This window comes from Dipodomys merriami, unplaced genomic scaffold, assembly GCF_024711535.1.
Source record: "Dipodomys merriami isolate MVZ:Mamm:240054 unplaced genomic scaffold, mDipMer1.0.p SCAF_13, whole genome shotgun sequence".
In the NCBI taxonomy this organism is placed as follows: Eukaryota; Metazoa; Chordata; class Mammalia; order Rodentia; family Heteromyidae; genus Dipodomys; species Dipodomys merriami.
Genome location: NW_027202604.1, coordinates 423,407 through 448,286, shown reverse-complemented (window position 1 = coordinate 448,286; position 24,880 = coordinate 423,407). Strand labels below are relative to the sequence as shown.

General features: G+C 39.4%; 2 protein-coding genes across 5 annotated transcripts in view; one reads left to right on the top strand and one right to left on the bottom strand.

Moving 5' to 3' along the window:
- Window positions 1-6,048, top strand: part of Tasor (transcription activation suppressor) — a 66,899-nt gene extending 60,851 nt beyond the window's left edge. For 2 of the 4 annotated variants that reach the window (XM_070018467.1, XM_070018466.1), the window contains exons 20-24: window positions 270-429; window positions 2,085-2,193; window positions 3,899-4,077; window positions 4,310-4,474; window positions 5,369-6,048. In XM_070018467.1, the coding sequence (XP_069874568.1) occupies window positions 270-429; window positions 2,085-2,193; window positions 3,899-4,077; window positions 4,310-4,474; window positions 5,369-5,844 (1,089 nt within the window). In that variant the 3' untranslated portion in view covers window positions 5,845-6,048. Of the gene's footprint in view, window positions 1-269; window positions 430-2,084; window positions 2,194-3,898; window positions 4,078-4,309; window positions 4,475-5,091 lie in introns of all 4 variants that reach the window. The other 2 variants (XM_070018469.1, XM_070018468.1) reach the window with 1 other exon arrangement.
- Window positions 6,049-9,329: 3,281 nt separating this feature from the next.
- LOC138824509 (coiled-coil domain-containing protein 66-like) lies at window positions 9,330-16,595 on the bottom strand. Its single transcript, XM_070018379.1, has 6 exons — window positions 16,502-16,595; window positions 15,000-15,144; window positions 14,111-14,248; window positions 11,764-11,837; window positions 10,227-10,267; window positions 9,330-9,523 (listed from the first exon to the last, which is right to left on the bottom strand). The coding sequence occupies exons 1-6, from the start codon at window positions 16,538-16,540 to the stop codon at window positions 9,484-9,486; spliced, it is 477 nt and encodes a 158-aa protein (XP_069874480.1). The 5' UTR covers window positions 16,541-16,595; the 3' UTR covers window positions 9,330-9,483.
- Between the last annotated feature and the right edge of the window lie 8,285 nt (window positions 16,596-24,880).

The window sequence follows — 24,880 nt, the reverse complement described above, 5'->3', positions numbered from 1 at the left end:
CATATAATCCCTTGCCCTGTGTCAAATACTGATTATATTCATAGGTCACAGACAAGTTACCATTTGTCCATTTTGTGTTTTCAGATCTATTTTAAACAAGTATATTTTGGGAAATAATACTAGACATACAATTTTGAGAGTGACTTGTCAGATACAATTCACTAACATAGGTGAACTATATGGCATTTTGTTAGGCTTTCCTCATAGGTTAGTTCACATTTGAATCCTTATACATCTTTAATTGTATTTTTGTTTTGGCATTTAAATAGGTACCTGGCTTGGTGACTTTAAAGAAACTCCCCTCTGTTAGTTTTGCTGGTGTTGATAGCCTGGATGATGTTAAAAATCATACTTACAATGAATTATTTGTATCTGGAGGTTTTATTGTATCTGATGAATCAATTCTAAATCCAGAAGTTGTCACAATTGGTAAGATTGCTCTTTTTGGATTGTATTGCCTCTTCCATCTTTTCTAGTTTTTCTTTTATTGATTTTTTTATATGCTGGTGCTGAGGCTTTAACTCCAGTCTTTGATCTCTTCCTTAGTTTTTTTGCTCAAGGCTGGTACTATTTCACTTGAGTCACTCCTCCATTTCCAGCTTCTTGATGGTTTCTTGGAGATAAGATTCTCTCAGATTTGATTTCTTTGGCTGTCTAAAACTAGGATTGGGCTGGGAAAATGGCTCAGTGGTAGAGCACTTGCCTTGCATGCTTGAGGCCCTGGGTTCGATTCTTCAGCACCACATAAGCAAAAAGAAAAAAGCCGGAAGTGGCGCTGTGACTCAAGTGGTAGAGCACTAGCCTTGAGCTGAAGAGCTGAGGGACAGCGCCCAGGCCCAGAGTTCAGGCCCCTTGACCGGACCCAAAAATAGATAAATAAAAACTAGGATCATCGAATCTCAACCTCCTGACTACCTAGGATTACAGATGTAAGCCATTGGTGCTTGGCTTTTTTCTAGGTTTTGAGAACAAACTAAAACTGGAGACTTGTTCTAATATATTATCTATATTGTGCCGTTCATAGATTATCTGGTGCACTTCCATCTTTTCCTGAGCTTTTATCATTTCTCATTCTTGCCTATTTGCTTAGTCTTTAGAAGTAGGTGCCTGTAAATCAGATGTAAAGTACCTGCTCCTGCATTTTGGTTCCTTCTGGTACTGTTACTGTCCTTATTTTTTTTAAGGCCTAGACATTATTTATATTTATGTATATATATATATTATATATATATACATATATATATACACACACACACATACACACTCCCCCACCCCACCCCCCCAGCTCAAAGCTAGCACTCTACCTACCACTTGAGCCACAGCGCCACTTCGGCTTTTTCTGCTTATGTGGTGCTAAGGAATTGAACCCAGGGCTTCACGCTACTACTGAGCCACCTTCCCAGCCCAACATTATATTCTTTTTTTTTTTTTTTTTTTTTTTTTGTCGGTCGTGGGGCTTGAACTCTGGGCCTGGGCGCTGTCCCTCAGCTCTTCAGCTCAAGGTGAGCACTCTACCACTTGAGCTACAGCACCACTTCCGGTTTTCTGGTGGTTTATTGGAGATAGGAGTCTCACGGTCTCTCCTGCCCGGGCTGGCTTTGAACCGCGATCCTCAGATCTCAGCCTCCTGAGTAGCTAGGATTACAGGCGTGAGCCACCAGGGCCCGGCTCCAACATTATATTCTTAAAATTAGACCTATGTTGCCGGGCGCTGGTGGCTCACGCCTGTAATCCTAGCTACTCAGGAGGCTGAGATCTGAGGATCGCGGTTCAAAGCCAGCCCGGGCAGGAGAGACCGTGAGACTCCTATCTCCAATAAACCACCAGAAAACCGGAAGTGGCGCTGTAGCTCAAGTGGTAGAGCGCTCGCCTTGAGCTGAAGAGCTGAGGGACAGCGCCCAGGCCCGGAGTTCAAGCCCCATGACCGACAAAAAAAAAAAAAAAAAAAAAAAATTAGACCTATGTTGAGCTATCTTTGTGATGAATGAAGCTGTATAAGAAAGTAGGTTTTTATATAATAACAAGCATTTCTAAATTTAGATGGTAGTAGACTGAATTAAAAATTAATTTCATTGTCTCTACAGAGAGCCTTCAAATTTTTTTGACATTCCTTGAAGAACTTAGCACTCCGGAAGGAAAATGGCAGTGGAAAGTACACTGCAAATTTCAGAAAAAACTAAAGGAATTGGGCAGGTAAGATTTAGAAAATGACTGATAGCCTTTTTTTTTTTTCCTGGTTGGTGGTAGGACTTGAACTCTGTGCCTGGGCCTTGTCCTTCAGCTCTTCAGCTCAAGGCGAGTGCTCTACCACTTGACCTGCAGGGCCACTTCCAGTTTTCTTGTGGTTTATTGGAGCTAAGAGTCTTACGGACTTTCCTGCCTGGGCTGGCTTTCAACCCGATCCTCAGATCTTAGCCTCCTGAGTAGCTAGGATTACAGGCGTGAGCACTGGCATCTGTCTGACTGATAGCTTTTAGCATCATAAAATTGCTTTTTCTCATTTTTCCCCATGTTTGTGGTTTATGAGCACTATAGCTAACTGCAAGTGTAGATACTGAATTACTCTAGCCTTTTTAGAAAGAGGTGGTATTTTTGTTTAGATAGATCTTGGATGAAATTCTAGTTGTAAATAGGTAAACCTGGATCAATCTGTTAGGGATCTAGAACCATCACAATAGATCATTACTCTTTAACTGAAGTGTATATGCCATCTAGATTAAGGTTTTTCCTAAGGACTATTTCAGGTAGCTAATCATAATTGCATCATACCTATTTGGACAAGCGATTTCAAGCCAGTAAAATTGTGTGTGTGCTGAGAGACATTCTTTAACAATGCTTAGAAGTAATTCTTAGAGTACTGGTTACTTGAGGCTCCATGAACAACTGATTAGTTTGAGATACTGTGTTCTGTTGTTTTTTGTTTTTTGTTTTTGTTTTTTTGCCGGTCGTGGGGCCTGAACTCTGGGCCAGGGCGCTGTCCCTCAGCTCTTCAGCTCAAGGCTAGTGCTCTACCACTTGAGCCACAGCGCCACTTCCAGCTTTTTCTGCTTATGTGGTGCTGAGGAATGGAACCCAGGGCCTCAGGCAAGCAAGGCAAACACTCTACCGCTGAGCCACTTTCCCAGCCCCGAGATACTGTATTCTAAGTTCTCTAGGGCTGGAAAGTGGCTCAGTGGTAGAGTGCTTGCCTTGCATGCCTGAGGCTCTGGGTTTGATTCCTCAGCACCACATAGCAAAAAGAAAAAAGCCTGAAGTGGCACTGTGGCTCAAGTGGTAGAGCACTAGCCTTGAGCTGAAGAGCTGAGGGACAGTGCCCAGGCCCAGAGTTCAGGCCCCACGACCGGACCGCCCCCCCCCCCCAAAAAAAAAAAAAAGAAGTTCTCTATAAATATATTAAAGGATTCTAGAAACTAGTTAGAAATTGTTTTTATACCCAATGTTTCCGAAGCTTAGATCATAGAACTTTGTTAATATAATACTTTTTGACATTCTGTGGCATAATTTTTAGGAAATTCAGGGCTAACGAATTATATTTGTTTAGCTCTGTGTAGGATTTATGTTTTAGAACTTACTAATCTTCAAAGCCTAGGAGGTAGGCATAAAGCAAGTCTTTATAGAATATAACTACTTAGACACAAAGATGTAACTTCTAATAATAGCAAGACCTTCATCTCCCTAACTATAACTAACAATTTCTATCAACCATTGCCTTTTTCCTTGCAGTACAGAAAGTTTTTTCTTATATGTTTTCATTAAGGTTCAAATCATAAAGCTAAAAATATGCAATTTATTAAATAAATGCCTGGTTGAGATTCAGGTACCTATACCAACAACACACACACATATGGGTTTGCCTGTAAGTGCAAATGTAGATAACAAGCTGTGCTTACTTTCACAGGTTAAATGCCAAAGCTCTTAGTCTGTTAACACTTCTGAATGTCTATCAGAAGAAACATTTAGTTGAAATTTTATCATACCACAGTTGTGATTCACAAACTCGAAATGCTCCAGAATTGGATTGCCTTATCAGACTTCAGGCTCAAAACATACAACAACGACATATCGTCTTTTTAACAGGTAGAGGGTATTGTTAAGCTTTCTACTACAATAAAGGAATGTAGATGGATTTTGAGGAACATGAATGGTTGTGGTTGATTCTGAACATGTGGAGGAGAGAGGCTTGTTGAACACTGGGCAGACATTATTGTCCATGTACAATGCTATATTTATAATATATAGTAGATGTATTTATTATAATTATATATATTTACAAATGCTATATTCTTGAAGTTTTTTTTTTTTAATTTAGAGAAGAATATCAAGATATTTTCCAACTACCCAGAAAATGGAATAGTTGTTGCAACTACTGAAGACTTTATGCAAAACTTCAAAAATCTTGTGGGCTATCACAACTTAATCCCAGAAGAAAATGTTCCATCGCTTGGTGCTACTGAGAATCTTGAGTCCCAGTCAGGTAACTTTTCAGTAGCTTTCATTTACTTTAAGGTAGAGAGAATGGTTTTGTTAGTCACACTGAAATACTTTGAAACCATTCACTCCAGTGTAAAAACAGGGGAATTGTTTTGAGGCATTTGCCATTCTAAGACAGCATATACAAGATCTGCTATTCTATTATACTGTATTAAAGTCGTTAAAAAGTTGTGTGCATTTGTCTGTACTGTAGACTATGCATACTTTGAAATATACCTTTATCTTTGAAGGTATGTAAATTTTATTGACTGTTACTGTCAGTGAAGGGTTTCAATTAAGAAAAGTAGACAGCCCAGATATAGGGATTCAGCTTTGGGGTACTAAATCTCCCTCTGTGTAGGAATCAATTTAATTACAAGACAGTACAGATCAGTCATCTCACAGAAAGATCAGTCATCTCACAGAAGAGGTGAAGAGATGGCCTCTGCTTTTGTTCCAGACTTTAGGTAAAATGAAGGCTGTACTTAAAATTGTTTTTAAAAAGCAGAGATAATCAAACATTCAATAGAGCTAACCAATTTACTAATTCAATAAAGCTACATGTCAAAACTTTTATTTTATATTTGTCTTATGAAATACTGAATTACCGTATAACTTTAGATGCTGTTTTGACATTAACCCCTTTGGAGCTGGGAGTTGGGATTTCCCAACATTAAACGTGAACACATTTCGCAGAAGCTTGTAGCATCGGATTATCTGGACATTCACATCTAGTGTGAGTGTTGTGACTAAGTGAACTTGTGGCAGAAGACCAAGCTTTAAGGGATTGTGGACTTGCAGATCCTGACGCATTATATTGTGTGAGTAGTGTATAATTTTAAAACTTAAACATACCGTGTATTTCAATAGAGGAGGACTTTTTGTTTTTTAAATGTAGCTCTTTTAGAAAACGATGAAAAGGACGAAGAGGATATGTCTCTGGATTCAGGGGATGAAATCTCACATATAGAAGTATTCAGCAGTTTTCATTCAGAAATATTGGCGAAAGAGACCAAAGGATCAAGTGGAACAGATCAAAAAAAGAATATTCAAATTGAATTGCAATCGTCTCTAGACGTGCAAAAAAGTTTATTAGAAGATAAGACTTACCAAATTGATTGTGAAGAGAGAGCTCCTATTCATATAGTATGCTCTGAAGGAGAGGACAGCAATTCAGAACAAGATTCATATAGCCATTCTTGGGTTTATCATAATGAATTAAATGTGTCCCATCAGTTTAGTCATTTTAATGTTCTTACTCATCAGACATTTTTGGGGACACCATATGCCCTTTCATCAAATCAGTCTCAAGAAAATGAAAAATTTTATCTTCTTACAAAAAGCTTCACTAGAGAGAAATCTCCATTAAGTTAAGGGGGGAAAAATGATTGTTTTTTTTTTAATAGGTTATTGTGAACTTTGTTTCTTAAAAGTGAATGAACAATTTATATTTCAGTCTTTAAACAAAAGGTTCTTATCCTTTCTAAAATGTTTTTCCCTCATATTTAAATCATGATGGCCTGTAACATCTGAAGCATCTAAAAACTGAAATAAATATATATTTTTTAACAAATTGTACTTGAATTATCTCATGTTGGCACTTTTTATGTTTTACATTTGTTACCTGTAGTTGCACTTCAAATTGAAGGCTGTCTTCTATGTAAAATTAGATATTAATAGAAATATAGTAAACAGCAATGGCTTTACTTTTATTTTTTCTCATGTCAGATTTTGCTGAAACAAATTGTCAACTATTTATTTTAGATAAAGCCTTTGTATAGTGTTTACACAGGTATAAGCCATTGCTGTTAATATTTATAGGATTTTGGTTCTATATCTCAAGATGTATCTAACAATGCAATTTTATCTAGGTAATAAACTTATGTATATAATAATATCAAGCAGCATTATTTTCTGAAGTTTCTGGGGAATTAGGATTTTCAGAACTTCTGTGATTCTTGTTTTGAATTTTAATAATTACCACCTGTTTTTACCAAAGGCACAGGATAATTTGAAAACAGTTTTAAAACTGGGACTACATTTTATACGTGGCTCTTAGTATAATTACCAGTTACTAAATCATAGTGCTGTACTAATAAATTTACAGTTAAGAGTTAGTGCCGGGGCTGGGGAGATGGCTCAGTGGTAGAGCGCTTGCCTTGCATCCCTGAGGCCCTGGGTTCAATTCCTCAGCACCACATAAGCAAAAAGGAAAAAGCCAGAAGTGGCGCTGTGGCTCAAGTGGTAGAACCCAGGCACAGAGTTCAGGCCCCACGATCGACATCCCCCCCCCCCCCCCCAAAAAAAAAAAAAAGTTACTGCCTATAAATTACTATCTGGTAGCTCATTAGAAACTGTAGTTTCTAAAATAAATGCTATAAAAAATAGCCTAAATGCAATTTTTGATATTTAGTAAAAGTGAAGAGTTATTTATTTTGGTGCCCATATCAGGGCTTGAACTCAGGGCCTTGTTCTCTCACTTGGCTTTTTCACTCAAGGTTGTCTCTGAATTGAAATCCTTACATCTTAGCTGTCTGTAAGGCATGAGCCACCAGCTCTTGGCTAATTTTTTAGTAGTTCTATTAACCTCAAGAGTTCGTGAAAGACAACACCTTAAACAGCAACTCCAGACTTTATGGTAAGTAGAAAGTATCTATAGGATTTTTAAATGACCAGACTGAAGCAACAGAAAAAAAATTTACTAGGTTTATTTACAAAAAGTCTTTTATTAACTTTTTTAAAAATCACAGCATTTTATTACATATTGTGCATGTTTTACATGAGTTTTTAAAAAAGAAATCCAATTAGGCTATTAAAAAATAGTTGACTAATGAGCACTGTTGAGAAGACAAAAATGACTTCCAAAGTCTTTCAAATGAGTAAAACCGGAAGTAAAGTATGGAATGATTTTCTAGTTTTAGAAAGGGAAAGAATGGGTAACACATGACCAACTTCTTAAAACAAATGGTGTGAGGGGGGAGATGTTAACACACTAGAATATGACTGGATTCTTTTTTTTTTTTTTTTTTTTTTTTTTTTTTGTCGGTCGTGGGGCTCGAACTCTGGGCCTGAGCGCTGTCCCTCAGCTCTTCAGCTCAAGGCGAGCGCTCTACCACTTGAGCTACAGCGCCACTTCCGGTTTTCTGGTGGTTTATTGGAGATAGGAGTCTCAGTCTTTCCTGCCCACGCTGGCTTTGAACCACGATCCTCAGATCTCAGCCTCCTGAGTAGCTAGGATTACAGGCGTGAGCCACCAGCGCCCGGCTATAAAATTCAATTTCTATTTGTTTTTGTTAACTTTTAATCTTCATGAAGTTTTTTTTTTGTTGTTTTTTTTGTTTTTTTTTTTGTCAGTCGTGGGGCTTGAACTCTGGGCCTGGGCGCTGTCCCTCAGCTCTTCAGCTCAAGGTGAGCGCTCTACCACTTGAGCTACAGCGCCACTTATGACTGGATTCTTAAAAAAAAGTTTACTTAAAAAAACCCAACTTGGAACTAAAGTCCAGTTATAAGCTTCAAAGATGGCGTAAAGTTACTATAATCTTTGTTTGTTTGTTTTGGGGGGGGGTCCGGTCATGGGGCCTGAACTCTGGGCCTGGGTGCTGTCCCTCAGCTCTTCAGCTCAAGGCTAGCGCTCTACCACTTGATCCACAGCGCGACTTCCGGCTTATTTCTTTTTGCTTATGTGGTGCTGAGGAATCGAACCCAGGGCCTTGAGCATGCAAGGCAAACGCTCTACCACTGAGCCACCTTCCCAGCCCAAGTTACTATAATGTTTTTTTTTTTTTTTTTGGGTCCAGTTGTGGGGCCTGAACTCTGGGCCTGGGCGCTGTCCCTCAGCTCTTCAGCTCAAGGCTAGCACTCTACCACTTGAGCCACAGCGCCACTTCCGGCTTTTTTCTTTTTGCTTATGTGGTGCTGAGGAATCGAACCCAGGGCCTTGAGCATGCAAGGCAAGCGCTCTACCACTGAGCCACCTTCCCAGCCCTATAATCTTAAATAGTAGATATTAACCTGTTTAACGAGAGAGCATGGCCCTAATAATTGGTGTGGGAAAATGTCCAGTGAGCCTATTAAACCCAATCATTTCATATTCAACTAAATTCTTTGGGACAGACAACACTGTTTTAAGCTGACAACACATATATTTTGTCTTTGGTTTTAGGCCCTTATTGATCATGTTTGGATGTTTAAATGTACACATTTCCTAATAATAAAATTATCTCAGTATAATGACTGTCTCATTATTTCATACTAAAAATAATTATGAGACAGGGTCTTTGAATTTGTGATCCTCCTTGCCTCTTAGGTGCTGCATGTGTATACCATCACACCAAAAAATATTTGTAAAGATGGAAAGGAAATCCAAAGGAAGTCCCCTTTTTTTTTTGAGATTAACTAGAGAAGCTAAAATGCAATTAGCCATGCAAATTTCCCTAATGTCACATCCACATGTAAAGAACACACACATCTATATATTCTTGTTTTTTTATTTTGTTTTTGTTTTTAATCTCATACCTGTCGTAGTTCTGAAAGTCCTTTAAGAATTGCTTGTTGTCGATCCCTGTTCTTTACCAAGTTAGGATTAAGAAGTGGATCCCTGACAGAACCAAGAGCAAGTCGTTGCTCTTGGTTGCAATCTGAAACCAGACAAAATTTATAAAAGCCAAATATATTTCTAAATAGTTTGCGGTAAGATTCATTAGAAAATTTATTTCCTAGAAAGCCTTACATACATACTCTAAAAGTCTTAAAGATTTATAAAGTACAGCTGAGATGCTACAGGTAGGAATTATTTAGAAGTGAATTTAGGGTTGGGGGTTCCTAGATCTACAATATGTAGTTTACTTGCCATGATCAGTCGAAAGCCTAGACAAGGGTGCATCTGGATCCAGGTAATATATCTCATTTGTTCGAACATAAGGAATAAAATGGGATGGTTCAAACACTCCAGGTATTTCACCATCTTCTGACACTGTTTCTCTTTTGTGGCTATTTTTTAGTGGTGAGTGTAAGCTATCCGTCTGAGTTTGTTGGAACTGGTAATGACTGTAACCTTTAAAAAAAAAAAAGGCACAACAGACCAAAAAGCTTGAATAAGAAATTTTGTTTTTAAAATAAACATACCTGTTTAATTAATTACATCTCTAATAATTTGAAATGTAATTACACCTTTAGGAATATCATGTAAGGAAGCCTAAAGTCTAAAAGTTTCATTTATGAAACAAGGCAAGAAAAGGGTGTTCATTGGAATTTTTACTAGCTACATGTATGTACTCAATACAAAGGGTAGAATTAAATTACAATTCTATCTGGGCTAACAAGTCTCATTTCTCCTTAGATAATTTTTCATAAATTAATGTCCTCACCACCTGAACTAAGCCCAACATGAGGCAACTCTAAACCCAGCTGGCTTACGCATGCACAAAAGACAGATTAAGAAGTTAAAAAGTTACTATCTTCCCAATTACTTCTTCCTGATTCAATCTAAGCATAATTTCTGTTTCACTGGTCATACATGAGATAAGTAAAAACTGTTTAGCTAAACCTGAAAAATAGGAGAAAGTCATCCATATGCTTTCTTCATCCCAGTCCAGCCAAAACCTATCTCTTAAACTACTAACCTTCATCTGGTAACTACTCCTTTCACATTTTTATCTTCACCTTTATGCCTAACATTAGTAAACATGGAGCATGTGTTCTGTACCTCTTCAGAATCAAACATAAAGTGAATATACCTATAAAAGTAATGCACATACCTTTCTTCGCTGAATGAATTAATTTTCATAGATTCTTCTTCCTAAAAGGATATATAAGTATAGAGAAGAGTATATAGCATTTTCAAGTGAAACCACATACTTATGTTACTTGAAATCTATTTCTAATGTTGGTGAGAAAGGTATTTTTTCACAGTCAAACAAATAAAAAATTCCTTATCTTCCAACTGGTTACTTATATGGACTATAAACAAGAATTTTTTGTTGTTATTGTTTATTGTATATGTATGTATCTGGCTATTTAGTGCAGTCTGGCTTTTTTTTTTTTTTTCCTTTGGTCGGTTGTGGGGCCTGAATTCTGGGCCTGGGCACTGTCCCTCAGCTCTTCAGCTCAAGGCTAGCGCTCTACCACTTGAGCCACAGCGCCACTTCCGGCTTTTTCTGCTTATGTGGTGATGAGGAATCAAACCCAGAGCCTCAAGCATGCAAGGCAAGTGCTCTACCACTGAGCCACCTTCCCCGCTCTGCAGTCTGGCTTTGAACTCCTAATCCTGCCTCTGCCTCCCAAGTGCTGAAACAAATTACAGATGTATACTACCATACCTGGCTAAAACAGGTTTCTTGAAGTTTAAATGTTTGCTTATGATGGTTCTGGGTATTGAACTTAGAGCCTAAAGCTTGCTAGCCAAGTGCTCACTCTACCATACACTCTACCTCACACCAGGCTTTTTCACCTTATCAGATAGGGTCTTATTTCTACCTAGCTACTCTCAGACTGAACTCCTTACTACTATCTGCATGTAGCTGGCATGCACCAAGCCCAGCTTGCTTTTGAGATTCTTTTGTGTGTGTGTGGGGTGGGGGGGGGTTGGAGTCTGGTCATGCCTGAACTCTGGGCCTGGGCGCTGTCCCTCAGCTCTTCAGCTCAAGGCTACCACTCTACCACTTGAGCCACTTCCAGCTTTTTTTTTCTGCTTATGTGGTGCTGAGGAATCGAACCCAGGGCCTCATACATGGAAGGCAAGCCCTCTACCACAGAGCCAACTTCCCAGCCTGCTTTTGAGATTCTTTTAAGGGCCAAGTAGTAAATAAAATGTCAGCGTTTACAGCCATACATGGTGTCTTGCAGCATAAAGTCACTCACAAAAAGATTATTAAAACAAGTATGGTTGTATTCCTATAAGACTTTGTTTACAAAAAACATAGCAGACTGAGTTGCTAATAGAATCTAGTTTGCTAACCCCTAACATAAAATTTTAGAACTCATTTAGACAAACAAGAACTCTATCAAAACAAGCATGTCTATAGAAAATTGTGAGATTTTTTATTTTTTTTGCCAGTCCTAGGGCTTGAACTCAGGGCCTAGGCACTGTCCCTGAGCTGCTTTTGCTCAAGGCTAGCACTCTACTACTTGAGACACAACACCACTTCTGGCTTTTTCTGTGGTACTGAGGAATCAAACCCAGGGCTACATGCATGCTAGGCAAGCACTCTACCATCAAGCCACATTCCCAGCTGAGATTTGTGTTTTGAGTTTAGAGATTCATGCATGTTTAAAAATGAGAAAGAGGAGCTTTACCTTGTTCATTACATGCCACCTGGTTTTTGACTGTTTCTGGATAGGATGAATGAAAATCTTCTGGCGAAGTGCCTCTATTTTGAGAAAGGTGTTCAGAATTATTTTTCTCTACCAATTGAAGCAGTTCCATCTGTCTTCTTACTTTTTTTTCTTCTCTCTGCTTTTGAAGCTGTTTAGGGTACTTTTCTGATGCTGGAACATACCTTTTGAGAGGCTTATTTATATTCCAAGTCGGCCTTTTGGGACATTTCTTTTGTTTGTTTCTCTGTTATAGACTGTTTACATTGCTCATTAAACCAGCTATTTTCTTTTTCTAGTTCTTGCTGTCTTTCTTAGTGTTAAGCTGTCCATCAAATTCTACAGAACTCTGGGGAGAAGAACAATGTGTATTTTCCCTTTCTATCACTGATAGAATAATGTGATAATGTGATAATGTGATAATAGTGATAATGTGTTAGTGAAATTTCTTGTAATTAAGTCATCTAAAAAAAGATTATGACTTTTTAAACAGACATATAAAAGTTTACCACTTCTATCATTTTTCTCAAATGTTAAACAATGTTATTAGTTACACTTTAAGACTTCTAATTTTAAAACAAACTACCCACCTCTCATTACTTGCCCCAGTGGCAACCAGTATGCTACTTTCTTTCTAGACATTCACTACTATAGATAATACCCCAGTAAATGGAGTTATATTGTTTTGTAATTGGCTTAAATACTTGCCATAACATTTAGTCAATAGCACGTATCAATTTCTTACTAAAGCTAATTCCACTATATAGTATATACAACTTTTTACTACCATAATCATTGAGGCTATGAACACACTGTCTTTGAGGCCTTGCTTTACCTTTTTTCTTGTGCTAGTACTGAGGCTTGAAATCAGGATTTATGTCCCTGCTTGGCCTTTTTGTTCAAAGATGGCACTCTACTACTTCAACAACATTTCCACTTTTAGTTTTTTGCTGGTTAACTGGAGATAAGAGTCCTGGGGACTTGTCTGCCCAGGCTCGCTTTGAACTACTGTATTCCAGTCTCAGCCTCCCAAATATTTAAGATTACAGGGCATGGGCCACCAAGTGGAGTGGGGAGTGGAAAAAACCCACTGACTTCCAACCCAAGACATTGCCTGATGATTTGAATTGAAAACCAGACATGAAAAGATGCTCATAAAATACAATTCGGGGGAAATACAATTCAGAACCACTTAATATGTCCCCCATATAACAAGTGTTGGCAATCACAAGGAGAAATTAGAACCCTATTATATTGATGGCTGGACAACTGCTTTGGAGTCTGGACAGTTTGGAAGAATTATCACATGATCCAGAAATTCTGTTTTTCTTTTTTCACAAAATCTGTACATGAATGGTCAAAGCAACATTATTCACAATAGCCCAAGAGTATAAATAAACATCCATCAAATCATGAAGAACAAAATGTATTATATATACAACAGAATACTATTCAGGAATAATGTACTTACTACCATTATCCTAAAGCAGAGTAGCCAGACACAAAGGAACATTTTGATTCTAGTAACATGAAATGTTCAGAACAAGCAAACCAGAAAATGAAGAGATTCCTCTGCTAACTTAATGGGTTACTAGATCAGAGTGAGGGAAAAGTTCTATAATTATGGTGACTGCTCAATTATTAGGAATATACTGAAAAATGCTAACTATGCCCATTAAAGGGTAAGTTTTGTGTAGGAGCTGTAGCTCAATGGTAAACCATTTGCTAAACCTGTAAGGTCCTGGGTGGGGTTGGGGGCGGTAAATTTGTGACTCATATCTGAAATAAACCTAGTACAAAAAATTAAAAACCAAGAGTTGCATTGGGAGCTCACGCATATATAATCATAGCTACTCAGGATGCCGTGAGTCCTGAAAGATCACGGCTCAAAGGCAACGGGCAGAAAAGTCTGTATAAGACTCCTTGTCTCGGGGCTGGGAAGGTGGCTCAGTGGTAGAGCGCTTGACTTGCATGCTCAAGGCCCTGGGTTCGATTCCTCAGCACCACATAAGCAAAAAGAAAACAAGCCGGAAGTGGCGCTGTGGCTCAAGTGGTAGAGCACTAGCCTTGAGCTGAAGAGCTGAGGGACAGTGCTCAGGCCGAGTTCAGGCCCCATGATCGGACCCCCCCCCAAAAAAAAAAAAGACTCCTTATCTCCAGTTAACAAGCAAAAGTCTATGGTGGTGAGTTCAAGCCAGTATCATTGAAAAAAAGAAAAGAATAGATCATTTTATTTTCTCATAAATTGCAAGTTTTACAACTGAAATGGAACTCAGTGCTAATGCTTTGGCCTTAAGGAAATTTCAAATAAAAATTTCGATATGAATACCTGTTTGCACACCAGTATCTTTCTTGGGAGAAGTAGTAGAACTGATACATGTATTTATTTTGCTGCCAGCTTCATCAGAGTCATGTCTTGAACTTGAAATCTTAGGGGACACCTTATCATCCACTTGCATTGCATCTACTGGCAATAGGAAAAAATATTTTTCAAATGAAAGACAGCATTATTAAGAGAAATTATGTGTAGGAGACTGGGATTGTAGCTTAGTGGTGGTACTTGCCTACCTTGCAAGACTAGGTCTGATTCAGTAGTGAAAAAAAAGTAAATGCATACAGTAACTAAACATAGGACTTTACTCAGAATGAATGCTGCAATAAAAATTTCATTAAAAAGTTCTTGCATTCTTACCCATTACTGGATTTACAGAGATCACTCAGTAACTGTTTTCTTTCTTTCTTTTTTTTTGCTGGTCATGGGGCCTGAACTCTGGGCCTGGGTGCTGTCCCTCAGCTCTTCAGCTCAATGCTAGCGCTCTACCACTTTGAGCCACAGCGCCACTTCCAGCTTTTTCTGCTTATGTGGTGCTGAGGAATGGAACCCAGGGCCTCATGCAAGCAAGGCAAGCACTCTTCCACTGAGCCACTTTCCCAGCCCCTCAGTAACTGCTTTCTTTGTAAAAATGCATACAAATTTATTTTATCAGTGTCATGATTGCTATAGACAATATGTAAGAAAAACTTATGTGTAAAAAGATACTGAAAACTTACTTAACTCTACTTCTAAGATTATTTCCTAAAAGCACTCCTATTTACTAAAGTTAGTTTAGCTGAAGAGCTGAAGTTCCTTAAAAAAATTTTATTGTGAAATAATGTTAGAAATAGACAAGTGGTTAAAATCATCTTCAAAAATTATGAAGTTCTGGTTAATCACTTACCATCAAGATTTTTCATCAATCTAGAAGTATCATGTCCTTTTTGAGCCAATTCTCGGATTCGCTGTTCTTGTTTCAGTCTCTGTGCTAACTCCTGTGCTCTCTGCATTTTTTGGTATAGCTCATTTGTCTTGAGAGTCATGATTTCCTACCAACATAGTCATGTATATGGTTATTAAATTGACTATTCTCAGTATTTCCTAAGCTTTCCTGGATGTCAGGCACTTGTCTAGATCCTTGTGATTATCATAAATATTCAAAGAATACAGTATTTATGGACTTCCTGTGCTATCACATAAACGTTGCAGCCTTAGATGACTTAAGTCAATGAAATGGGAACCTACACCACATGTCCCTTTACCAGCCAATATTCATTGAGTGCCAAGTGGGAAAAGATAAGAAACTATTCTATTGCTAAACTTTTAGTCTTTGGAAACTGAATGCCACTATATGATTGCTCTTTGTGAATTGGCTCAATCATGGCACCTGACAACACTCTACTTCCTGTATCTAAATCATTTAATAGAAAAGCTCTTCTGGCTATTGAGATACTCTCTTTGAATTGGCTCTTATTTTAGCAAAAGGACTACTAATACAGCCACCAATTTGAATTGGCTCTTATTTTAGCAAAAGGACTACTAATACAGCCACCGATTGTTTCATCAATGCCAACCATTTTGCAAAAGGAGCTTCTTTTTTCATTGGTAGATAAGGCTAGAAATGCCCATCATTTCTATACAGAATTACATTATAATCATGGTTGACAAATGAAGTATACACACCTCTAATATATAGGAGATAACAATCACATATATGGATGACTAGCATTATGCTATAATTCATCTTGACCTCCTCGATTTGCACAAAGGTCAGTTAATACAGCATTTGAGAACTTTATCATGTGAAAAAATAAAACTTTTTTTTTTTTTTTGGGTCCGGTCGTGGGGCCTGAACTCTGGGCCTGGGCGCTGTCCCTCAGCTCTTCAGCTCAAGGCTAGCGCTCTACCACTTGAGCCACAGTGCCACTTCCGGCTTTTTTCTTTTTGCTTATGTGGTGCTGAGGAATCGAACCCAGGGCCTCGAGCATGCAAGGCAAGCGCTCTACCACTGAGCCACCTTCCCAGCCCAAAATAAAACATTTTTAAGAGTCTCTCTTATTTTCCCAATTTTTTTATTCAAAATTTTAATGCCTCCACTTGTATTTCACCACTTCAAAATACAACTTTTAGTGCTGGATGTGGCTCATGCCTATAATCCTACCTACTGAAAAAGCTGAAATCTTAGCATCTTGGTTCAAAGCCAGCCTGGGGAAAAAAGACTCCTCTCCAATTAACGAGCAAAAAGCTGGAAATAGAGGTGTGGCTTAAGTGGTAGAGTGCCAGCCTTAAGGCAAAAAGCCAAGACAGCAAGAGGCCCTGAGATCAAGTGTCAGTAACTTCAAAGTTATTATTCCACTGAAAACATATACTATTAATTCTAAAATGCTAACAGTTAAATGTAAATACCGACTTCCTTTTGTTTTTGCTTAAGGATATCCTCTTCATACTGTTTCTGCATCTTTTCTCGTTCCCGTGATAAGCGTTGCTCTTCTTCTTGTTCTTCCTTCCTTCTTTGTTCTTCTTTTAGTTGTTTTTTTCTGCGCTTTTCTTCTACCTGCGCAGTGATTGCTTTCTAGTCATCAATAATTCAGAAATCATTGTCACAAAAATCAGAGGAGCATTTGCTTTGGTGATGAAAATAAATCTGTTTTATCAATACTTAAAATTACAAAATTGTAATTCATTTGGTTTATTTGTCCAGTTAAGCGCTACATTGCTTTTTTGTTGTTGTTGTTTTTCCCCTTCAATTCCACCATGGCCATTAGAAGAATGATAGAAAAATAACTGAATGAAACTTAGGGTATGGCTCAGTCATAGAGCACTTACCTATCATACACAATAAACTCTAGACTTGATCCCCAGCACAAGGGGGGGAAAAGAAAAGCAACTGAAGAAATAATCTCAATACTTTAAATACTTCTTGATAAATAACAGAGCCTCTAATTTTTTTTAAAAAATAGGTGGTACTGTCTTTGAATTGAGAGCTTTGTGATTTGCTTGGCAGGTACTCTACTGAGCCATGCCTCCAGAACTTTTTTTGTCCTGGTTATTTTGAGACAGGGTCTTACCATGATTGTCTTACTACTTTATGTTTCCCATAATAACTAGGATGACAAGTGCACATCACCATGCTTAGCCTCTTCCACTGAGATGGAATTTCACAACCTGTTTTTTCTTTGGCCTAGGCTGGCTTTGAAATGTGATCCTTTTGATCTAAGCCTCCAAAATAGCTAGGATTGCAAGCATGAGCCACCATGTCCAACTAGATGCTCCAAATTAACTCTACCAAATTATTCATGCATTAAAGTGCTTAAATAATTATGCAGTTTAGTAGAGTGTTGAACACCTAGTACCTGGCCTATAGTCCCAGCCATTCAGGAAACTGAGATGAGAAGATGATCTGAGCCCATGAGTTAGGAGCTTAGGAAAAAAAAGACTGGGGATATAAAAAAGGAACTACCACAAAAGATTATTAAGTCCCTTTAATATTAAACTAAATTAGGAGTTTTAACATCTTAATATCTGCTAAAGTTCTTAAACAAAATTGTATGTCAATCCCCATATTGTTCCCTCTTAAGAATTATCAGCCTAAACAGAACTCTTGGGAAATAAACTGATGAAAAAAATAACCAATACTAACCTAAAGACAATACAAATTCATATACAGAACTTACATGTTAAAGGCTATTGGAGAGTAATGGCAGGAATACTAACAATGCAGTGTGGATAGGAATTAGCTTTAGCATAGAATGGAACAGGACCTTTGCATATAAGCTTATACCAAAATTATAATTTCCATTTACTTAAGTGTATGTAGATATTGTTAAGGCAAGGACTTTGAACTAATTCACTTGTAGGGAACCATTGAAGGATATATATATATATATATATATATATATATATATATATATATATATATATATATATATATATATATATATATATATTTTTTTTTTTTTTTTTTTTTTTTGGCCCGGTCGTGGGGCTTCAACTCTGGGCCTGGGTGCTGTCCCTCAGCTCTTCAGCTCAAGGTTAGTACTCTACCACTTGCAGCACAGCACCACTTCTGGTTTTCTTAGTGGTTTACTGGAGATAAGAGTCTCTCGGCCTTTCCTGACAGGGCTGGCTTAGATTCTCAGATCTTAGCCTCCAGAGTAGCTAGGATTACAGGGGTGAGCCACCACAACCAGCCAACAGTTTCCTGACAAATAGGTATGATCCAATTTATGTGTTTAGGACATATCAAACAGCAAAACCAGTTAATTGCTAATTAAAACAATTCAGGGAGAGTTTGATACGGAACCGAACTTAGATAGTAGCTGGAGGAATGAAGATAGGAGACAAATGAAAAGCATTCCAAATATGTTCAAGGAATGCATTGAAATTGAACAGATATATTGCTTGGAAGACTATAGAAAATATATTGCTGATTTATTACTCAGAAAAAGCTGTATGTGTCAAAAGAAAGATATAATCAGTATAGGTGCAGTGTTTGGAGACTAAGGTGGTAGAGTCCAGATGCTTAAGCCATAAGCAGTCTATTCAAAAAGGTGAAAAGGAGCTGGGAAGGTGGCCCAGTGGTAGAGTGCTTATCTTGCATGCATGAGGCCATGCCATGTGCTCCCTCTGGGGGGAAATATGGCTCCTCTAATAAACCTTATAATAATCTTTCTCTTTTTACCCCAAGGCCTTTTAAAACTGCCTGTTTTTCTTTGGATTGTAGTCAGGTCTCAAAATTGACAAACCAAAAACCCAGCTCAGATTAAATCACAGCTTCCATTGACAACAGATTTTCTCTTTAGCAAGCAGAATACTTGGTAATCTTGAAACCATAACTGTTTACATATAGACAGACAGACAGATGTGTTTGTGCACAGATCATATTGCTGAAAGACCACAAATGAGTTCGACAGTAAGGAAACTGTAAGGAAAACATCTGTCATTTGTTTACTGGAGGATAAGTGTTAGAGCCTGCTCCAAGACAATGTAACATTATCAGCACAGACCAAGAGGTCAGACGGCCCTGAATGTTTAACCCCCCAACTCTAGTGGGAAGCAATTTAGTGCAGGATTCACCCTCGAATCGCCAACCAATCACATAACCCCACACAACCAATGCTGTAATGGCCCTCCCTCTGCTGCTTCATGTTCCCTATAAAAACCCTGCTGGGCAAGGGGTCCTGGTTCACGTTTCTGGCCTGCTGCCTCAGGCTTGAGGTCTAATTAACTACTCTCCTGCATTTACATCGGTGAGGGCCCCCTAGAGGTCTTTGGCAGGGAGGGGGGTGGGGAAGAAGGGGTCTATGGCCTGGTACTACAGAGCATGCTTAGATTTTAAAATCGGCCATTTAAAGTTTTTGAAATTTTAGCAGTATTACTTTGCCTAATTATGATGGAACCATGTGGTCAGTTTAAAACACAAAACTTTGCCAACAACAAGAAAACTTTTAGTAAACAGGAGACAAGACTTGAAGAGACTTGCAGCCTGGCATAAGGGTGCCTGGGCTGACCATGTTGGGGGGGAGGGTCACAGAATCAAGTCAAGTCAAAAATCGAGTTGGTACAAAACAGCAACTAAGCTACCACAATGCCAAGATGGCGCATCCACCACATGGTCAATGCTAGAGAGAAGATTTAACAGAATTTAATAATCCCCATGCTTAATAAGAACCAAAAACATTTTAGCTAAACTTTTTCTTTTTTGGGGGGGGGTTCGGGTTGTGGGGCCTGAACTCTGGGAGTGGGCGCTGTCCCTCAGCTCTTCAGCTCAAGACTAGCACTCTACCACTTGAGCCACAGCACCAACTCCGGCTTTTTTCTTATGTGGTGCTGGGGAATCGAACCCAGGGCCTAGAGCATGCAAGGCAAATGCTCTACCACTGAGCCACCTTCCCAGCCCCTAGCTAAACTTTTTCTTTAAAACAATATAATTCTTTTTAAAACAATATAATACTTTTGATAACATCCAAACTTGTTGACCTTTTGGGGGGAGTTTAAACTTAAACTCATCCATTTTTTAAAAAATCTCAACCAGTATAAACAAATGATTGCTGGGCGACATTCTTCCAGGGCTTTTCCAAGGCATTTAGTATTTCAAATTCTTGTATTGAAGAGTACTGGGTGGGGATTCCCTGGAGCCCAAATTTGTCCTGATTATCAAGAGCATTTTACCTATCAATTGACCTTTTGAATACCTTTAGTTGGAAGAAGGGAGAGTAACCAGAAGCTAATTTTAGCCCTTAACAGAGTTTAAGGGGAGGGGAGGGAGGGAGAGAGTTTTGCCTGCTCCAGAGCTCACAGAAGTGGAGTTTTAAATTTGGGGCCAAATTTGACTCTGATGGGGGGCTCAGCAGCCCACCAAGGCCTTAATCCTCAGACAGGGGGCTCAGTAACTCACCAAGGCCTATGCAATCTTTTTTTCCCCCTTTCATTAAAAAATATTTTAATGATCTTTATTTAAGTAATTGTACAAAGGAGTTGCCATTCATTGAAGCAGTTTATGAATACAGTGAATCTTGATCCAGGTTACCCCTTTCAACGTTCTCATCAGCCCCTCCCTACCCAACCCTTCCCTTATCTTAACTTTAGGGTATATAATACATTTTTGACATTTAGCAAAGCAGTTTGTATGTACAATGCATCTTAATCTCTGTCATCACATCAAAATCTTCACCCTGCGTGTAGGCACAGGGTGCCTTCCCTCATATTTTTCAATGCTGTTGTATATACTAGAGATTCTTGCCCGAATTCCTTCCCCTTCCCCTCTTAATTCTTCTAGCCTCTCACTGGAATTACAGGGTCTGTGCTCTCCTTGGAGTCTTTCAGACTTCAATTATTTCATTTCTAACTCCTTAGGTACCACCCAAAGTGTTCACTTGCAAAGTCATTTGTAACCCCTTCCTTACCACCCAGTGTGTTTACTTGTAGAGTTATAAGCAACATTCTAGCTACCACAAATGAGAGAAACCCTGCAACCTATGTTTCCTTGAGTCCGGCTTACTTCACTTAATATATTTTCCCCAAGGCTTTCCATATTCTTACAAAAGATGCAATAACACTCTTTCTGATGGAAGCATAGAATTCCATTGTGAATATGCCACATTTTCTTGACCCGTTCATCCACGGAGGGGCATTTGGGTTGACTCCATGTCTTGGCTATGGTAAATAATGCTGCAAGGCTGCACTAAAGCTACCTTCACAACCATGTTCATTAAAACTAATGAAACGTCAAGTAAACCCATGAACCCTCAGTGGAAATAACCACATCTATGAAAAATGTAAAATAACAAATACAAATGAATCTTTGGAAAGATTCATAAGCACAAGCCAATAGAAAAATAAATGCTAATATAGGAAGTGTTCATGGGTTAAGAATACTGAAGAATTTTTTTAATTTACTGACTATATAACTAGAAGACTACTCTAGAAGGAGTATTTTATTATCGCTCCATTTAAAATGAATGAAAACAGGAAGGGATGCTCTCTCTCTCTCTCCCTCTCCATCTCCCTCCCTGTTTTTCTCTTTGTGTGTGTGTCTCTCTCTGTGTTTAGGTGTAGGTTGTGTTTGTGTATGAGTTTGTGGGTGTGTTGAATAAATGAATAAATAAAATGAAGGGGTCAAGTATGAGTGGATAAAGGGGAAAGTTGAGCAAAAAGAAGAATGAGAGGCCGGCGCTGGTGGCTCACGCCTGTAATCCTAGCTACTCAGGAGGCTGAGATCTGAGGATCGCGGTTCAAAGCCAGCCCGGGCAGGAGAGACCGTGAGACTCCTATCTCCAATAAACCACCAGAAAACCGGAAGTGGCGCTGTAGCTCAAGTGGTACAGCGCTTGCCTTGAGCTGAAGAGCTAAGGAACAACGCACAGGCCCAGAGTTCAAGCCCCACGACTGACAAAAAAAAAAAAAAGAAGAATGAGAGAATGAGAGAGCAAGAAAGAGAGAGATAAAAGCATTATGTCTTATGCAAATGAAAACACTGCAGAAAGCCTTCTTCATTAGCTGAGGAGAAGGAACAACCACTCACAGTAGTTCTCAAGCAGGATGAATGGACACAGGGAGAGCTACCACCTAACTGCAAATTCACCAGAGGAGCCCAGTGCCAGTGGCTCCAGCCTAAAATCTGACCAACTCAGGAGGCTGAGATCTGAGAATCTCAGTTCAAAGCCAGGCTGACAGTCATAAGACTCTTCTCTCCAATTACCTCCCCAAAAGCGGGGAGTAAATCTGTGGCTCACATACTAGAGTGCTAATCAAGGACAAAGGCTCAAAGGCAGCTCCTAGACCCTGAGATAAAGCTCCAGAAGTGGCACACACCTCAACACAACAAACTACATCTCCCAAACTCAACTCTCCTGTCTACTTAATTAAGGGCCCTACTGAAGATAGATGAGCAATAGCCAGTCAGAACCACACAGGATTAAGACACTGCTTCTATTCCAAGCCCCATTCCTAGAAGCTATTCTATCTAAGGACCCTCCTCCACATAGGAGAGCTAAAGACTGAGCCACACCCTCTCACCAGAGCCCTTCTTCTCCCTGTGCTCTAGTCCCTCTCAGTCCATCATAATGCATCATAATCACAGTGGAGATTATCTCAACATGAGAGCAGCTGTTCAGGTAGCCGCAGCTGGACTTCCTATGACTAGCAGGAGATGATTCTTTTCAGTTAACTGACATTCTGAGACCCCTTGGACAGACCGAGAAGAACCACAGAGGGCTGCAGTCATGTGTCTTTGCACTCAATGTGCTCATATTTAAGGCAGTGCCAGCCTCTTGCCCTGCGTTTGTCACAGGGAATGTGGAATCCAGGATAAAAAAAAAAAGCATGTTAGGGTTAGGACTGTGCAGGGGCTGGTTCAAGGATTGTCTCACATGTTGAAGGCCCTGGGTTTCATCCGTTTGAATTAAGCCATAAGCTGTCAACTACATGCAATGCAATGTGTGTCTCAAAGTACTACTGTTTAGGAATTGGGATTGCACGAGTTGCTTTATTATGTAGAAAATGAAGAGGCCTACTTTGCATAAACATCCATCACTGTACCTTTCCCAGAGTTCTTCTTTCAGACCTCTAAGAAATACTTGTAAGAAAGTAGAACCCAGGGGGCTGGGAAGGTGGCTCAGTGGTAGAGCACTTGCCTTGCATGCCTGAGGGCCCTGGGTTCCATTCCTCAGCATCACATAAGCAAAAAGAAAAAAGCCGGAAGTGGCGCTGTGGCTCAAGTGGTAGAGCGCTAGCCTTGAGCTGAAGAGCTGAGGGACAGCGCCCAGGCCCAGAGTTCAGGCCTCACGACTGGACCAAAAAAAAAAAAAAAGAAAGAAAAAAAGAAAGTAGAACCCAGTTGTTCAGGGCAGAACTGTAGGTAGAAATAAATTCCGCAATGTTTGTGTCACTTCTGGGGGACCCATATGCTGGAACAACTACTGTGGACAAGATTTTGGGTTTGATCATTAGTATGTTCGGGGCTGAATAGATTGACCTACATCTCTCTGGCTTCCCTTGTTTTTGATGAGAAAATTAATGGTAATCTTCTAGGAAATCCTGAAGGGTATCTTTGCCTTAGCAAGATACAGCACAGTTCACAATGAATCTGCTTATATATTCTAAATATCATATCAGACACATGTTTGACATCCATCCAAACAGAATGAAAAAATACTGTGTTCGGAGTAGCCCTCATGTGATCATTCAACTTAAAGATAATGTCAATAAGCCGGGCGCTGGTGGCTCACGCCTGTAATCCTAGCTACTCAGGAGGCTGAGATCTGAGGATCGCGGTTCAAAGCCAGCCCGGGCAGGAGAGACCGTGAGACTCCTATCTCCAATAAACCACCAGAAAACCGGAAGTGGCACTGTAGCTCAAGTGGTAGAGCGCTGGCCTTGAGCTGAAGAGCTGAGGGACAGCGCCCAGGCCCAGAGTTCAAGCCCCACGACCGACAAAAAAAAAAAAAAGATAATGTCAATATTAAAGCAGAAGCAACAAATATATTGAGGAATAGGAGAGGTTTGAGTTTTGATGAAGTGTTTGAGCTTAAGCTGACCTTATAAACAGTGAGTCATGACATATCTGTGCTGGTGGTCATCATTTGTTCTTTTTATTTTAAAGTTTCCTGTAAAGGAGATACACAGAGAGGGTGCAGTTACATAAGTTAGATACTGAACAGTGTTGTGCTGGTAGTTTTTGAGAAAGGGATTTGCTTCTGTAGCAGGCAGCAGCCGGAACCTTCATCTTATTTGTCACTTGCCACCTTGGCTGGGATGAGAGGCATGCACCATGATGCCAACCTGCTCCCTTGTCATGGGCTTTCATGGACTATTTGGCCTACGCTGGCTTCCAAATGCAATCTTCCCATTTCCAACCCCACACGTAACTAGGATTACGGATATGAGCACTCTAGGAGTCTTGATATCAGCACTCTCACTAGACTGCCACCGGTTGAAATATTAAATATCAATCTACATAACCACCTAAGAAAACCTAAGACTCAGCCGGGCGCTGGTGGCTCACGCCTGTAATCCTAGCTACTCAGGAGGCTGAGATCTGAGGATCGCGGTTCAAAGCCAGCCCGGGCAGGAGAGACCATGAGACTCCTATCTCAAATAAACCACCAGAAAACCGGAAGTGGCGCTGTAGCTCAAGTGGTAGAGCGCTCGCCTTGAGCTGAAGAGCTGAAGGACAGCGCCCAGGCCCAGAGTTCAAGCCCCACGACCAACAAAAAAAAAAAAAAAAAAGAAAAGAAAAGAAAACCTAAGACTCTTATTGAACAGAACCTAAGTTCTGTTTAACAT